We start from the raw sequence: 18851 nt of genomic DNA on the forward strand, positions 1-18851 counted from the left end.
AGAAAATAAAAGCACTTTTGCTTGCAAGTGAAAGAGGGTAGGGGGAACATACGATATGAACGTATGTATTGAAATATCATTGATCACTGCTGCGCAGAGGTGTCTCCCCATCTTTACTCTTCCTTTGAAACCAAATGACCAAGCTTCTAAGGATGTATTACTTAAAATCTGCTACAGATCCTTTTAGATGGGCATGAAATTTTTAGTGACATCACTGCAAAAAGGAGCATATAACAGCTAGAACAATACAATTATGAGAAACATCAACTTCTCAGACCTAGACTGAAAGAAAAAAAAACAACACCTTATGACAACAGCCGAGGTGTCTCCAGATGTTTCAGCTAGCAGACTTCTTGGACAGCAAATAACCCAAAAAGCACATTCACATATACACAGTAACAGCAAAGAAACACAGAAAAAGAAATTAAAATCCACTAGAGGAATTGGACAACCATTTTTACTTCAAGAGCTTCTGTCATTGAAGGCCTTAAAAAAAGGCCAAATAAAAACAACATAAACAACAACTTCCCTAAGCAATCCCTAACCTCTCATTTAAGTATTTATTTATTTTTGCAAAGATAATTTTCTTTTAATGTCTACCTACCTCTATCCAACCATAAATGTAAGAAAAATGACTGTATAAAATAAACTTATTTTGAATGAGTGACCAAAAGCTGCTTTGGTTACTAACATTCTAAAATGGAAAGGAGAAAACTTTGAGAAAGTAAGGAAATAAATTAGTCAAGTCAACAAGAGACAGAAGAATTTTAGGCAGTACTAAAACTGTAATTTTTACAGAAGGTGTTAAAACCGTATCTCAGATGACAGCTAATAAAAAGTAAGAAGACGGAGCAGAAAACAAAAACCGGATCCAAGTCTCACTAATAAAGTACCTCACAGGGACATTGAATATAATCTAATGTGACAGTATCAGAAACTAAGTGGTGTGGTGATCAAGCGAGCTGTCAAAAGACAACATAAGGACGGCAAAATAAGCAACAAAATAATTTTTGGTTCAAAGGAAAAAACACCGCACAATCAATAATGGATTTTTAGATTCATTCTGCTCCAATTTACTTTAAAAAGAATGTAACGCGGATTTGTAAGATGATGGATTTCATTATCCATAGTGTCTTTCTCCAGTCTAATAATCTCAGATTTCTTTGCAACTCAGAAATAGTACAATATGCGACTGTCTATCAACATATAAACAGAAAAGGTATAAAAGTAAATTAAGGTGATGATTTCCATGTTGAGAATGAACTTCTACGTATAAGATGGTAATTAGAATTCCCTTCTTGGACATTGCCACTAGGGAAGTATAGACAGAATCAGAACAAGGAATCAAGTTTCTTAAGTAATGAGACAGTAAGGCTCATTGTATTGGGCAAAGTTTTTGTAACGTTTCCTGAGATGCCAGGAGGTTGGGCTTCATAAGCAAGAAGGTTATCTTCAAAACTTTTGCTTCAATGTCCTTTTTTCCTGCCCTCAAGGTCTTACCTCTAAATATTAAGTTAAATATAGCTGCCCGATCTTACAAGATTGGATAGCACATGAGTAAATAGCTATGGGCCAATGATTATTTTATTATATACACTGAAACTCAGTTATGTGTGGGTAACAGGAAAGAAGTCACTCTATTCCTAGAGAAAACATATGCACAGAATACTTAAGATCATAAAAAAAATGCAGTAATTTGTATTAGACTGAAACAATGAACATGCAGCACAAGGTATTCTGTGAAGTGAGTACTCAGATATTAACTGTACTTAGGCTACTGAGTTTTACTGAGGGCCAGGGGAAATGCGGGTCTCCAAGTGAAATCTCCCTCTAGCAACAATCCCTATGTTCTAGTATCAGAAGTGGAAATAAAATACTTCTTCTATTTAGGACACTGAATTTTCAAGCACCCAGGGGGTCCATGAAATAATTAATACCATCCCATTTTGATGTGTTCCTTGCATGGAAATCCTGAATGGTGAGGAAAGAGTGCTGAACTATGAGCGGTACGTAACAGGATTCACTCTTCTACAGGAGGATATGGGTACTGACTAAGTACAATAACGATTATGAAATGATGCCCTCCCCCTACAGAGGTGATAAAAAGCAATTATATGAACCACTATATGAACTACTTTGAACTTCATTCTCAGTATCTGGAAACTGAACAAGTTGGCTTTCAATAAATACTTCGTAAAATCCTCTAAAAGCATCATGTTTTAACTATACAAATTATTGTTAGCCAAAGAACGGTTTCTGATTTCATTTCCCTCTACTATTTTTTTAGGGATTATTCTTCTGATTAACTCCAAGAGGCCTTTCCAGGGAAGCAGATGTTGACTTGGAAATTGTTTTCTTTTGCCTCAGCACTTGCCCTTTTCAGCATTTCAAGTGGTAAGTTTTCATACACAAAGCAAGGCTGTTCACACCTTCAGGCCTAGATTCCCAGGCCAAAATCAGTCGCATCGGTAGAAATCCACAGAAATGCTATTAAAAGAATTGTAATGGAGACACATGTTGGTGCACAAACAAAGGACAAATTATATTTTCCAGATATAATTGCTTGAAACCTCTACACAACCCCACTTGTTTAATTTTGCACTTCATAGTTCTGTTACTTAGTAAATCAAAATGTTGTAAACACAGCCACATACATCTAAAGCTGGTGAGGTGGGGACTGAACTCTTCTCTCAAGCACCAAGTGATAAGATGAGGGAAAATGGCCTCAAGTTGCACCAGGGGAGGCTTAGGTTGGGTATTAGGAAAAAATTTCTTCTCAGAGTTGTGCAGCATTGGAATAGGCTGCCCAGGGAAGTGGTTGAGTCACCATCCCTGGAGGTCTTCAAGAAACATGTAAATTTAGAACTTAGTGGTGGGTTAGTGGTGGACTTCAGTACTAGGTTAAAGGTTGGAGTAGATGATCTTAGAGGTCTTTTCCAACCTGGATGATTCTGTGATAGCAACTAACCCTTTCCATTATAAAGACCTTTTATTCTGAAACATAAAACTTCAGAAGCCCAATCTGTACCAAGCTCTTAGGAGACTTCAGCTGAAGTTCTCAGCTCTCTGATATGCTTCAGGCAGCAGTTTCTAGCCATCAGGTTTAAAATACATATATATATATTCCCTCCTATCAGAGTATGCTTTTAAAAGAAAGCCTGGGTTCACCCATGTGAAAACTTCTGATCATTTATTTATTATTAATCAGAGGAAGTATCAAATCTATGCTTTGGATCCAATAACTTAAAATTGAGTGGGAAGGAAGGCAACAATACATCTCTCTTGATGTCAATGCATCTTTTGTTACCTACAAACAATGCACCCACATTGCAACCTTCAAAGAATTAGGAACGTTGCCAGTCAATTTGAAGATATTAGCTTTCTTTGCACAATTTTGAGGTTATTTAGTATTACAACTGACTGAATGTAGTCAATACCTACAGCGTATACCATAATAAAAATTTAAAGTTCAAGCATAAAGATTATAGTAATCTTTAGCAGTGTTTAATTATCCTAACAGAATGTTGGAGATTTTTCATTTTCATTCCTAACCTATCATTAAGGTGTATTTGAAAATGAATAGCCAAAAAAAAAAAAAAAAACAACTTTGCTTGCTGCACATCTTTCTGAAATGAACTCCTCCCCACTTTTTCCTTCTACATCAGAAGCACAGTCATGAGCCCTTGCAAACCAGTGTACTGGGAAACAGTAGTTCTTTGCTTAGCAATACTGATCCTTCTCTTTTTCTTCTTATTTGTGCATGCAACATGCGTACATAATCATTAGTATATTTAACATCGTGGGATTATTTTCATGACAAAACATACATTATTGAGAAATGTGGTTTCAAGGATGGAGGACAGAAGACAGCTCTGTAACGCTAAACATATCCAGTGTGGGACATCAGTAGCGAAGAAAGCTGGCAACAAGAATAAATGAACTGTGACCTGCAGATTTTATGACAAATTGGCTGTAAACCCTACAGCGTAGTTCTTTACAACTCCAAGGCACTTTAGTGAGACATTTTTCCACAACTGATTTTAAGCACATTTTCATTAAAGGAGCTCCACATTTAAATATATGTAGATGTGAGCTGTAACATATATCTAAGATTTTTACAAATCAAATAAACTATTTTTAAACTACTCCCAGATTTTCAGTGGACTATGTATTTTGTAGTAATAGACACATAATCGTACTTTAGACTTAGCAGAAAATTAGTGTGAAGTTCTTACATGCAAGTTAACCACACACACACAAAAAATAATTAAACAATTTTTTAACTGTTCCAATATTCACCTCTGACTCAAATAGTGCTGAAATTGATATAACTCTATTAACACACATAAAAAAAAGACACAAAAGTATAGATACTTCTCTTCCTACCACAGGTGAGCAGAGGTAGAAGCAATTAGATACATTGTAAGAGGAACTTTTGGACTCTTCCTTCCACATACCTATTTCCCACTTCCCCCAGCCTGTCGAGACACCTGATACTGAATACTTCTGAACACAATTAAGCTTTTATTACTAAAGTCAAAATCAGCTTCACACAAAAGAAAGGAGATCTCATCTCTCTCATGCCTTGAGACATTAACCTACACACACAAGATAATACAATATTTATGTTATAGTTTGCTTTTACACTTGTGTGGATTAGAAATTATCTCTACACCAAGACTGGATTCTACAGAACACTCTGCAGCCAAAGACATGTGACCAAGCAGAGATGTTAAAAGAATGTCAAGATCGTTCACAAAGGTTTGCTGGAGTAATTCAAAATTCACCTATTCAAGACTTTCCATTGAGCTAATCTACTTACCTCTGTATTTTATGTATATTTTACCCTTCAGACAACTGCTCCAGCCATTGCCCAGTTCATATGCGTTTCTCTGAAAAATCTTTGATTTCTTTTATGCTATTTGTTTATAAGAAAAATACGTTCTTTTGCATTATGATTTGCTCTTACTCATATAGACAGACTCAGGAAAACAAGATGACAGGGACTTCTGACATTTAGACATAGTCAAGTTTGACCAGATAATATTGTCATCATTTCCTTCTGGGTTACTTACTACATCCCATAGATTTAAGATTTAGACAAACTTCTTTGAAGCAATCTTATCTTTTCTATAATACTTTTCACAGAAGGACTCCAACAATTAGTAAGAACTTCAATACATTGCCCCAACAACAGTTTTGAGAAGTCACCCTTGATAAAGTCATACTGCATCTATAGGAGTAAATGGATGACTTTGGATTCACCTACCTTCATATTTACATCTGCTCCGTTGCAGACCAGAAGTTCTAAACACAACGCTCCATGTGTCGACGCAGCAGCAAAGTGCAAAGGTGTAAAACCTTTCTCATTCATTTGATTCACATTAGCACCGCAGTCTATGAGTTCATTCACTACAACATCTTGTCCGTTGTAGCAAGCCACATGGAGTGGAGTATTTCCGTAGGCATTTGGTTCATTCATCTGTCAAGGAAAATAAAAAAAGATTAGTTAATAAGCACAAACCTGTATTACTGCAGTGTTTAATTACCACAAAGAAAATTTTGCGTCGTGAGACAACTTCATTATGGTTTTGAATTCTTCAAAGCCAGAAATTAAGTGCAAGGTCTGGATGTACTATTTTGACTGAGAAGGGGAAGGGTATAACTGTTTTTCAACTGAGCCAACCTCCTCCAATTGTGTCCACGCCAGTTTCCTGTATGCAGTTTGCAACTGGATAAACACAAAGAATGCCAGCAGTGACAATTTGCACAGACATTGCAGACTAGCAGCTTAAGCACATCGGGGATCTCTATAATTTCTCAACAGCATGTGCAGGTTTCTGTTAAAAACAGGTGTCAAAAGGACTGAGAGTCTCCCCAAAATAAGTTTTAGGCATTTAAATCTAGAACTCCTAGATGCACACACACACACACACACAAACGCAGGCTGACTTCTTAATGAAATTCAGGACCCGAGGGTAACAGGAATTTTGGTTATGAACTACTTCTAAAATGCAAACACACATGCTTTGCTAATGAACTATAATATAAATGACACTGTTGAAGTATCCAAGACAGAAAACATCAGATTTGATCTCTAAACCAAACAAGACTCTGAAGTATGTACTTTTTGTGAGTCGGGGAAGGGAAGGGGGAGAAATCGAATTTGTTGTGCACAGTGGGATACTGAATTCTGATCTACTTCTCAAGATAAAACTTGGGCAGCACTCTGCAGCCTTACAAAGGTAAAATATGATGCAAAATGTACCTTTCTTACATGGTTTCACAGTTTTCTGTTAACATACTTCCTATATGCAGGTACAGTACTGTCTTTTAATTTATTTTGCATTTCTACATTAATATGGCCTTCCTTAATCTAGTATTAATGTTTCTGACAATCCATAACATTTCTCAAAATATACGTGGTGTAAGAAATTCAGTAACATCTATATTTTACAAAGAACTGAGGCAAAAGAGCTCCATTTCCTGCAGTTCAAAAGGGATGTGTGTAGCAAGGCTAAGAACGGAATTCCTATTTCCTGAGTTCCAGTCTGTCAGAAATGCCAAATGAACAAAAATAGTATTAAACACAAATTTATTTCCAAATAATTCTGCAAAAACTGCAAAGCTCTAAAGCTACCTGGGGAAATGAAATTTTGTAACAAAAAAGCACACCAATAAAAAACCAAAGCACATGAAGATCATCAGAAAAACTTTCACTATTTTCACCACTTCATAAACATACACACAAATAGTGTACGACAATACTAATAAGAGCATTTAAAACAACAAAAAAGTATCGCTTTTATTCTTCCTTACATCAACTCCAAGGTCTAGAAGGTATTTGACTACACTGATCATCCCACTAGATGCTGCAGCATGTAAGGGTGTATATGATTTCTTGTCTTTGCACGTTACTTCAGCTCCATGGGCCACAAGTAATTTCACAACTTCAATATGACCTAAAAGAATAAAGACAAAACAAAAAAAGAAGCTGCATTTTATATTACTTAGAACAAATTTACAAATGGAATAATTGTACAATTATTGTAATACGAAAGAACATTATTCATTTGGACCCAATCTGGACAGTAAGGAGCTGTTTTCTAATTCTTTCATGAACCATGAAAGCCGCATACACTATTCATCTGCAGAGGAGGGTATTTCAACATAACCCCCTCCCATAATCACACTACTGCAAGGCACAGTCGAGCTCTTTCCTTGACCGCGTCTGCTGGCTCCAGTTTCAGCTTTCAAGCTGCTGTGACGCTGTGCTCCAAGAGGGAAGCTATGAAAAAGAGGTAGCCAAAAATCTGTCCTTCTGGCTCAGTTAATTTAATTGCCAAACAAATCTATCATTGAAAACACAAAAACTTCTGCCATGTAGACAATCCTGACAAAGTCTGCAGAATGAAGGAGAACACTCAATGTAAATAGACTGATGGATTTAGTGCATTACCTGAATCATAGACAGAAAGAAGTGGGATTTTTTGTTTTACCGTTCAAGTGAAACCCTTATCTCAGTTTTAAAAAGATTTGGGGGAGAGGGGAAGGAGGGGAACACTGAATCCTTATGGTTATCCAGTCAGACATTTAAGCACCATGCATCAAATCCAGCCCTCAGTTTAAGTGCTTCATAAACAGGGGGACTGCTTTTTCTAAGATTAAAATAATGTGCACAAGTTTGAAAAGGAAATATCTACCCAAAGGAATACAAAGATGTTTTAATAAACTTTCAGTCCCCACAGCACTGCATGCCCCCCAGAATACAAACCTAGCTATACAGATCAGAAGCAGACAGAGCTAACCAGTGCAATGGGAGGTGCTGCACCATTTCATTCTACGATTTCTGCTTTACTTTAGTATTGTAGAAAACACCTAGAAAGAGAAATTTAAACATGATACTCATCTTGTTACCCAAACAGAGCGGGGACGAGAATGGAAACAAGCCCTGTATGACAGACAGAAGACGAAAGATATTGAAAGTGGCGAAAGGAAGAGAAATACTGAACAGAACAGTGGCACAGAAGGGAAAAAAAAATCCCTGACCTGCATTTAAACGCAAGCAGTAATCAGTGGAAGACACTCACACAGAAGAGCAAGACATATCAAGTAGGAAGCGCTCAGGAGCCATTCCCACACGCTGACATGGGCAACGCTAGGACTCGCGAACCCAAGTCCATTTTGGTTGCAGCACCACAGCTGGACAGCAAAGGAGCCGGGTGAAAAGCAGGAAGGAAGGGAAACAATGGATGTAACCCTATAAAGTTATTTATAGGAGAATGACGAAAAGCCTAATTTCTTTTTTACTCTATGGTCTATTTTATACAGAGGAAAAGCTTTAAGGCTTTCTTTACACTGGAGCAGTGTAAAATGGATGGAAATTGTGAGGGAGGGATATCAGGATTTCTTTTGCTTGTTTGAACTTCTCTGCGAGTTCTGTTTTCCTACTCTGTTGTGTGCAAGTATTTCTAGGATGACAGACATCAGATAAATTACATTTTTCCCACTTTGTTCGTTAAGAGAATTTCCTGCTAATAGCCTATGAAATAGCACTCATTAAAATTGGAATAAATGTAGCTCATCTGAAAAACAGAGGACTTTTTTTCCATCCTGGTGAGCACAAGCCAGAAAACATGTCTATCTGAAGTTTGTCAAATCTCTGTCACCTCGTGCATTTACTTGCATTCAACAAAATTCTGCAAACAATCACCTCAAAATGAGTGCCTGTCAACGGCCTGTCAAAGAAATTTCTCTGCATATATAAGTAAATTACAAAATACCAATACAAAATATTCCAAAGAACGTTGGATCAATAACGAAGGCTGTTCTCCAACTTCTCTGTTTAACTGGTATCAGTACTTGAAGGGCAATATCACGGGCTTTCAAAAAATAACTTAGGAGTATTAATGCTGTCACAGTCTCTTTGAATTTTAATGGCATCTTCAAATCTTTTCTTCTGAAGACATCTCAGCACCGTCCTATTGTTCTTTTTAGCATTTCACAGCCTTATTTTACATTGCTATCAGATTATTTCAGACCTGTACTGGCAGGGACATATGACTAATTTGAAATTGCCCTAAACCACAGAACTCCGCAAAGACAATAGTTAATAATTCCACTTTTGAACAAATCCAGGCATCTGTGAGATGATCACTTTTATGTGAAGCCTAAATCTGTAAATGAGTGCTTCTTTTTAATTCGTAAAGACTAGAATTTTTAGTCCTTGGACCAAGGCATATTTCATAGAATGAACAACTCATTGTCAATCCCCTGAAACTCAGGGTAAGGTTTTTCATCAAATGGTATTTACGTAGGGTAAGTTAACACACACATACATGCTGCTCTTTTGCTTTGCTCAGTAGCTGATTTTAAAATTTTATTTCCATGTTTAAGTTATTGCTTCCATTTCCTTTTTCATGGCAAGACCGGGAAAGCAGTTGTAAGATGCTTGATGTCCCTACTTTTTGAATAACAGATGAGAAATGTGTTTAATTAGCAACTTCAAATCCATTGTTAAGAACTGCTCCTCCCCCCTCCCATACACATTACAAAGCATTATGCCTATTTATAAACAAGTGTCCAATTTCTAATGATGAACATGAATATCAAACTGCATATTCAGGGACATTTTGCCTAAGATCAGACTGCCAAGGCAGAGTTACCCTAGACTGACAGATGTCTGCATTATCTCCCAGTTTATGCATTTATTTATTTTTTTCATTTGATATCAGATACAATAAAGTTGTTAATTTTACTCAGAGAAGGGGCAGTAGAGAAATTATTCTCCTTGTACATTAATTTAAATACAAGATGCTTCTTTGTAAACCACAGTTCAAGGTTTAACTGAGACTGTAGTTTCAAGTCCTATTTTTATCTTAGACTAACTGAAAAAAAAAACACAATGTTCACATCTTTAAATCACCTCTGAAAAAAAAATGTTGTAAAGAATACAACCACGTTCTCCTGAATGTTCTTCTCTTTAAGTTTCCTAAGGTGGTAACATATGCATATAAATATGTATTTTCTAAGGAAATCTAACATTTCATGATATTAAATACAAAGAAAAATGCAGATCATCAAAACATAACAGGAACAACGAATCACATATGACCAGGTTTTAATTCCATATTTCATCTTCAAATTTCCAGGCGTATAGATCCATACAAGACTGATGCTACTGCTTTTACTTTTTTCCCTTGGCTGGATAAGATCATGAAACTATAAGCTAAAATACTGAATAGCAAGTAAGACTACAGAATCATCAAATGTTTTCTTCTTGAAATTGGTACTGAAACGCAGCTGTTCACTGTTCATATATGGCGCATTGCACATGTCAAAGAAGAATTTTAGAGTTTTTCTGAAAGTTAGAAGCATCAAATGAATATGTGTTTTGAAATGTTTTTTGGCTTCTGAACAGGTACAATACATTCTGCGATGACAAATACAATCAGCAGTTGCATGTGAATTACTTAGAAGCAACTTGGCATAACCATCCTCTGTTTGAGGTGCCTCTTGTATTAACTGGTTGCTTTTTGTTCAGCACTACTGCAAAGTTTCACCTATGATTAGATTCCTGCTGAGTAAGGAACATTGTTTCCTCCTTTTAGAAGAGAAAAATTGACTTTTCTTTTTCAAATAAATTCATTTTCCTACCACAAAAACATACTTACATGGCAATGCGAAGTGTACTATTAACGGTTTTCTGGCAGATTCACAGATAACTTTAATGCTTATCATCTAAACATTTTTCCCAGAAATATACAAAACCACTAAATGTGTTTTTTTTTTTTTTTTTTAAACTACCACAATAGTAATCAACTGCAAATATGTACATACCCATATATGCTGCCCAGTGCATAGCTCTTCTGTCTTTCTTGTCAAATGCATTAATATTGGCTCCTCTAGACAACAGTAAGCTGACCATCTGGGACAAACAGAAAGAAAATAAATCCATTATTCACAATGGAAAACTCTACTTAAAACTTAGGCAAAGAAAATCATAGGAGAAGACAAAAATGTGTGTGTTTCAAAGAATTTCAGTATGTGTGGTTTTGAATATTCCACATGCTTAAAAAATTGGCATCCACCTTGGCAGCAATAACAAAGTGATTGTAAGGAACAGAAAATTTGATAACAACAAAAAGATTTATAAATTAATAATGGCAAACCTGTGGAATCTCTGAGATCTTCAGGCTAAGGGATGTACTAAAGGCGATCGCTAAAAGCATGCCTTCTGCCAATTTATCTCCAATTACCTAACGCAATTACTGTAACAATTTCTCAAGAATCACTTTTCAGGGTTTGAAAACTAGTAAGTTGGAGCTTATTGCATGTACTTCCTCCCCTTTCAGTGGCAACAGACTCTATATATTCACTATCTAATGAACAGAAAAATATCTTTTTTTTTTTCATTTTAAATTTATCTATTACTAGTTTAGACTCCAGTTAACTTGGATAAATTTGCGTCCGTCTTTAGAGAGGTATGGTATAATAATATTCCAACTAAATGGTGTAACACAACCAATCTGTACACAGATCCATGCAAAAGACAAACTGAAATATGAAATAGGGGTTTGGCTTGTGTTTTTTGAAGGGATGGGGAGAAACATGATTTTTACCTGAAAAACTAAAAATTATAATGTGTTGGACAGAACAATACGTAGGAAACAAACTAAGAAAAATAACTCATACCTCAACATGTCCACTGAAGGCTGCGTGATGCAACGCAGTTCTGCCTGCTCGATCAGACACATTTACATTACTTAAAAGAGGCACCAAAGCCTCAGCACATTTCACAGCTTTATTTGCAGCTGCTATATGTAGGGGTGTCTGCCAGTTCTTATCACGAGCGTTGACATCTGCTGAATGCTTTAACAACACCTGAACAGCATCCTGAAAACATTTAAAAACATGGAAATAAAAAACAAGCCACTTAGTAAAGATCTTACATGCTATACTTTAAATCCGAATATATATCTGAGTATACATACACCGTGTATAAAGTATAATGGAATAAAACTATCCATAATTTGTTCTGTAAACATATTCTTATGCTTTGAGATTTGTACTTTATCATAAATCTAGCTTCGTGAATCTTCTCAAGAACATGAGGAATATACTCCCTACAGGGTTCAACTGCATCAACCTTTTCCAGGTCTTTTTTGCAATTCTGTGAACCAGCTGGCAAGTTATTTCATCATCACAACTAATTTACAAAGCTCAATAAATCTCCTCAGGAATTCCTCCATTGCCAAGGATTAGTAAGTTTCTATGAACTTAAAATGCACTTTCATCAATTTGCTAGGCAAAACTTTTGAACTGCCAAAGTCTAGAAATGTCAGAGAGAAAGATGAACTTATTAAATGTACATTTAGAGAACCACAGATAAGACAGAGCAACATCACAAAGAGTTTCAGCATATACTGTTGCAAAACTCCTGAAAAAACTGTTTCAAAATATTCCACTAAATTCCATCTCACAAAGACAGTATTCATTTCCTTTTGTTAAATGCAAACGCTATGAAAATTTTATAAGGCAAGATAAACAAGTCCTATTAAAATATGTGCACAAAGCTGAAAGACAGAAAAAAAATCACTTATTGACATTAACATGACAATGAATACTGCATTTTACATCAATTTTATGATGTTTCCACAATTTACTAATTGCTTTAAGTGACTTCCAACTCAAACACTGAGCACAAAAATAAATGGCTGGCACTTTGAACTTAAAATATATTATGAAAAGTAGTTACTGGAAATTCCAAATCACACTGTGGTATAACAGCTAGGTATTATTCTCAGCCATGAGCAGAATGCTAAGTAACACTGGATTCTATTAAGTGCAATAAATTATATTCAAGAAACTGAAATTTCTTCTACTTTAAATAAAAAAGAAAACAGGAACAAATATAAAAGTTAAAATACTGCATCATAACCTCATAATTTAAGCGATAAATGCAACAATTTTTATTCTCTAAGAAAAACTTAAGCAGATTTAATATTTTAAAATCTAATCAATATTTTGAGCTTCTGGCTTTTTTGAACCAAATCTTAAGAAAAAACATGATCAGAGCAAGGAAATTTCAGAACAGCTATTAACTCTTTTGCAGAAGGAAGCGCTACACTGAAACTTGCAAGTTGTATAAAAGTAACCCATCTTCTACTTCTCTATGAATATATATTAACATATTTCACAAACTAGTGAATCTGTTCAGATCCTCCCAGCAAAGTAGACTGGGTATGCAAACATTAAGGTCTGGAGCCTGACAGTCATGAAGTTGCTTGAACTCATGCAGCTGACAGCAAAATCCATAATACCAGCTATTTTGCATCATTCAGCGTCTTTATTTGACTGCAACTGCCCTTGCTTCAAGGATAAGACCGCATGTTTTACTGAAACCACTATCAGAGTTTTTGTCATTACAGCTTTTTTCATTTAATGCCTTAAAACCACGTATGACTGTCAGCTGCAAACCAGTGCCCACGCGTTATCAACCACCTCTCCATTTACGCGGTCTCCAGTGATGTGCCATGTTTTTCAATAGAGAATTCTGACAAGAGCCTATCACTGCTATTAGGCTAAATAGTCTGATTGGTTTACTTGCTTTGTTTGCACCTTTGGTTCGTGTTTTGTTTAAAATACTCCACATGTAAAAAAAAAATAGCATGGTCACATTTCTTGAAGTTATCATTTAGGTCCAGTTTGCCTGCAGCACTCCTCTCTACAAACTTCACTGATTTAATGAATTTTGTTGTCCCCCTGAGGAATGCAGTATTTGGTACTTCAGCTCCTTTGGGAGCTGACTGAAGCCTAAAAAAGACTCAAAAAGAACAAACAGCATTTGTGAATAAGGCTCCCTTGATTTTCAAACACAGTTTTGAATAGCACAATCTCCATATAACTTAGCTATTAATGATAGTGACAAAATAATCTAATTTACCCAGGGAATTCTAAAGCAAAAGCTGAAACAAGGGCTGTTTAAATAAATAGTTCGTGGATCAAATACTTGAACCTCAGTGTTAGCCAAAACCAAACTATTCAATTCCATCTTCTCAAACAATAACGTGCACAGAATTTTAAAGAACACACGCACACCTCAAACCAAAACACCTTTCCTTATGAGGCGTACTGAAGTGAGCATCAGCCTGACTCAGGATCTCAAAGGAGATAATTTTGCATAAACTGTTCCACATAACAAGCACAGCATTTCTCTGTTTTGATCTTCTACATACATTTAATTTTTTATAAGAACATCAACAACAGAGGAACAATAACAAATTCACTCTTAAATCACGACTTTCTCATAACTGTGTTACTGGTAGACTTCAAAACCTTTATAAATATTTCATTTTTAAGTTTTAAAGTGATTTTCAATACTATCATTACTCATTACGGTTGGGTTTTGTTTTGTTTGTTTCTTAAGACATGAAGAAAGGCAGATTGTGCTGCAGATTCCATATTTTCAATTCTAGCTCCCTCATGCTGAACCATTCTGGTTACCTTAAAAAAAAAAAAGGTACACTGGAGTTCAGAACATCGCACGCAGAATCTTCTCTGCTAGGGAGATGGCATTTAAGTAAAGAGCAAAGCTGAAATCTGCAAGTTTATTGTTTTCCTCCTTTCTTCCTACACAGACATATGATATATATATATATATATACTGTCAATATGTTAAACAAACTGTTTCAAGTGTTCTGCAATTCCAGCCGTTTGGAGGAGTTTTACTTTGTAAAAAACTGAACAAAGAACAGAAGGTACTTTGAGATGGATTACCTTAATACAAAGCAGTCAAAAAGAAAGCATACCTCACTACAAGATGCCACAGCTCTGTGTAAGGGAGTCAACCATTTGCTGTCTTTGGCATTAACTCTAGCTCCTGTAGCAAGAAAATATAAGAACAACAGAAATTAACAATATGTTTATAATAAAGAGTTAAATATTCTCAAGTGCAGGGAGAGAACTGTTGCAAGATACTTATTCTAGGCTTACAGCACAACACCCAAAAAAGAGAAGTCTTTGCTCCAGCTGAAGTCCACCCTTTGAGAAAATTTTATTTAACACTCCATCTATAATACTTTTCCATCAAAATGCACTCATATTTTTACCCTAGGTAATCCTCTATAATCTTTTGCATTTCTAAAGGTACACAAAAGACTGTTGGGTTAGAAAGACAGATTCCTTGCCTTCATTCAGCAACAAAAATCTCAGTTTCTCACGGTAGATCAAATTCTCCTTTAAAAAAGAGAGAGGCTACAACTATTCCCTGAGCCTCCAGTTTCCTTGTCTTTCGTCAGTCTGCTGTCCAGGTGCAGAATGATGGAGAATGACGGAAGGTGGGTAGGATAATGCTTCCCCTTCTACTGGAGTGGGAACGCACGTTCTCTACTCCACCAGGGCACCTAGCCCACTGCAGGACCTCCCTGCCTCACCTAGACCGTAACAACCACACCTCTCTGCTTCTAGAAGCATGCCCAAGAAAGAGCTGTCCTGTATAGAAAAGAGGTTGCGCAAATGTTTGTGAAAGACAAGCCTGGGTGGGATTTTATTTTATTTTTTTTGTAATAACAAAAGGAAAGAAGGCAGGTTTTTTTTTCTTCCTGAAGGAAGCAACTTAACTACTTCCTACGTTCCAGTGAACTTCAAACGAGAAGCCTAATGGTTTAATTTTTTAATGATATGTGCATATGCATATATATTTCTGTGTGTATATTCACATACACACGGCCTTACACATTTCTTAATACCTCGTATGGAAATTTAGCCATCTGTATTTGGAAACAGACCATTTTACAGAGGCATGAGAATTTACACTAAATGTTTGCAAATATAATTTGGAAATAACTCTTAAAAATAATTCATAGAGTAATGGATGATACCTTACAGTAACATTAATGCTACATGGTCAGAGATTATTAATTTCTCAAGCTAACCATATTAGTGCTATTTCAGAACCAAGTTAATTTTTTCTATACAAATAATAAATACATAAATAAGGATGAAAGACCAGCAAGGCACAAAGCATCAAACAGGCTACTGGTCAGAATACTCAGCCGAGAAATGGGATATTTGGGACCGAGTCTGCCAGACCTGCACCAACAATGAAATCCTTCCCAGTTACCTGAACAACCCGACCAAGGAACTTAGCTGTTCATACAAACTGATGACTGCATGTACTACGCAAAACAAAGATGTGAAGTCAGTTCTGTGAGTTTGTTTTTTGTGGTCAATCCTTCCCTTTCTGACTTAAGAACACAACAATGCAGGCGATTTTGGAACCAAACTCTCACTTTGACCCTAGGTCTTCCTCCAAGTACATGACAGACCTGAGGTCTCTAATTATTGCCTACAATTTCAGGGACGTCTTTCCTTCCTTGTCTAAATTTCAGAAGCTTTAGGTTTCTCCAAGTTCTAAAGTTTTTGGAAAATAAGTTTGAAGGAATGGGAAAAAAGTCTAACTCCATTTGAGAAAAACATACTCTAACAAAAGTTTAAGAGACTTAATCTTAGCATAAACATCTACTTTAGTCAACCATCAAAAGGACCTACTGTAGCGCACCATATCATGTAGCATAATACAGTAGACTATATCTAATTCTGCACAGAGCCCAAGTGAAAAATAATTTGATGGTCATAAACGTCAGCAGAATTTTCTTAGGATTTTTAGTAATCTTTCCCAAAAGACAACTACCTGAATAATCAGTAAATGAGAATATAATCAATGTATGACATATCAGACAGAAGTCTTTAATTCTTTTGACCGTCTTCCGGGTTATTTTTAGCCACTTCTTGGTTTTAGCACATCAGACAAAAGCAAGAGCCTAAATAATGCACCAAACTCCACCTAACTTCACACCAAGGAACAAGGACTTTCAAAGTCTAATTGCTTTCTGCTTCTAACTTTATGATACAAATGTTTTTGAAGTGTTTTAACGCAAAGTATGATACACAGTAAGAATGAAGGGAGTTACTAATTACCATTCTGATTTTCCTCAGGAAAATGCATTCTCAGGGTCTGAGGTCAAGTCAGATCCACCCATGCGATCACGCCTGAGCTAGGAGGAGCCCCACACCTGGCAGCATGGAAATCCTGCACGTTCCCACTGCAAGGAAGTGGCAAATACTTGAATTCCATCAGAACATGCTGAGGCTCCATGATGCCTTTATGGGCTCAGCCAAGTCACTCACTGATACTTTTGGGAGGTCAATATAGTCTAAAAATCCCATCAGAAGAGAGCAGGAATAAATACAAAAAGTTACCATATAAAAGATTTTATCAGTGGAAGGTTAACCAAACTTGCTAGGACTAAAGGAAAAGAATACCAAAAGGTGTGTTTGTTTCTGGTAGGAAAGAAAACCAGAGGTAGTTAAAGAAACATCTAAGGAAATTTGAAGTGATGGTTAAAAGTAGCATGGCCCCTCAGAAGAACAAAACACAAAACAATAATGGCCCTGCCCCATAAGTGATCTTCTACCTGAAGAAATAAGCCAAAACCTAAGTCTAAGACATCCCATATTCATCAAAAAAATGCAATAACTGAACACTAAAACAAGTTATCTTTTCAAAAGCATAAAAAATTGTAGATTCTCTGACAACAAAAGAACAAAGCTCACTTCTGACAAAAGACGTGTATCTTTGATGCACTCCTCTAAGAAAAAGCTACCAAGTTTGCTTTTTCACAGTAAAAAACTCTGAGAGTTCCCAACCCATAGGACTGAAAGGCAAAGTTAAAATAATAATCAAAACAGGTGGAACATAAGAATACTATGGGAATCAGGAGAGATGTAGCTCTACCTACATTAAACAAAATAATATTTTAAATCAACATGTCCTCCTTAAATTTCTGCAAGACAACATGCTGCCAAGAATGATTTAAATTTCATAAAACAGACTCTCCCAACCACCTTGCATCTACTCCCCCCTCTAGGCTGTTTTTACTTCTTACAGCATGATTTTGAGAAAATGCTTCAGTTCCCCCTTCAGATGCTCTAGACAAGACAGAAAGCTCCCTGAAACCTAAACGTACCCATACCCACAGGGACAAAGTTGGCATTGATTTATCAAATGATTCTGAAAACTTTAATTACATCAGGCCACATCCATATGTCCCCCAATACCCAGACATGTGTATGTGATGCAATTGCTATCTCCCTGGTTTCAATATCCTTATGCTTGAGTAGAAACTATCATCTCAACCCTTCTTCTCTTGAAGAGACACGCAATGGACAGTTGACTGGGCTGCAAGAAACAGTCACACGCCTCTGTCTTCGTCCATAAAGTCTCACACAACTATATGCAGCAATATTTCATCCACGTCACCTGTTCTCCTTCCATAAGAAATATTGCTAGCTTGCCATGACAATCCCTGTCTGTTACTCAACGTGAGAATTCTTCCAATTTGTAAATTTCCTCAGAAGAAGTACAACAGAGTTTAGGTATCACTAGCTGGAAATAGATTCAGAAAAGGAATACAATGGAACTGACATTTCTGTCTGTGCCCACAGTACTAACTTTAAGGACTGAATTGCCTTCCACCATTCTGCCTGTTCGTAGTCTGTATTTTTAGGCTGTCAAGGACAATATTTCCCTTTATTATTGCACAAGATGTGCTGGCAATTGTACAATATCATAACATAAGCAAATAAAGCAAAACTGTTTTCACTTGCATATACAATAGACACCTACCGTTCAGTATTTGAAACTCTGAAAACATGTTTATTTAAGAGTGAGAGATGTAAATAAGACCTTTAGACTACATTTCAAAAAGCTAACAACAAACTTGGTTAACATCTAGAATATTGGAATACTTCCAGGAATCACCTTTGCTGATTTAGGAAGTTCCCAGGTG

General features: G+C 36.2%; 1 protein-coding gene across 5 annotated transcripts in view; it reads right to left on the reverse strand.

The window, feature by feature from the left end:
- Positions 1-18851, reverse strand: part of ANKRD28 (ankyrin repeat domain 28) — a 117865-nt gene that overhangs the window by 30171 nt on the left and 68843 nt on the right. For all 5 annotated transcript variants that reach the window (XM_035317660.1, XM_035317661.1, XM_035317659.1 and 2 more), the window contains 5 exons: positions 14811-14881; positions 11695-11895; positions 10840-10927; positions 6820-6962; positions 5270-5482 (listed from right to left, as the gene is read on the reverse strand). In XM_035317660.1, the coding sequence (XP_035173551.1) occupies positions 5270-5482; positions 6820-6962; positions 10840-10927; positions 11695-11895; positions 14811-14881 (716 nt within the window). The remainder of the gene's footprint in view (positions 1-5269; positions 5483-6819; positions 6963-10839; positions 10928-11694; positions 11896-14810; positions 14882-18851) is intronic.

Source organism: Oxyura jamaicensis, chromosome 2, assembly GCF_011077185.1.
Source record: "Oxyura jamaicensis isolate SHBP4307 breed ruddy duck chromosome 2, BPBGC_Ojam_1.0, whole genome shotgun sequence".
NCBI lineage: Eukaryota > Metazoa > Chordata > Aves > Anseriformes > Anatidae > Oxyura > Oxyura jamaicensis.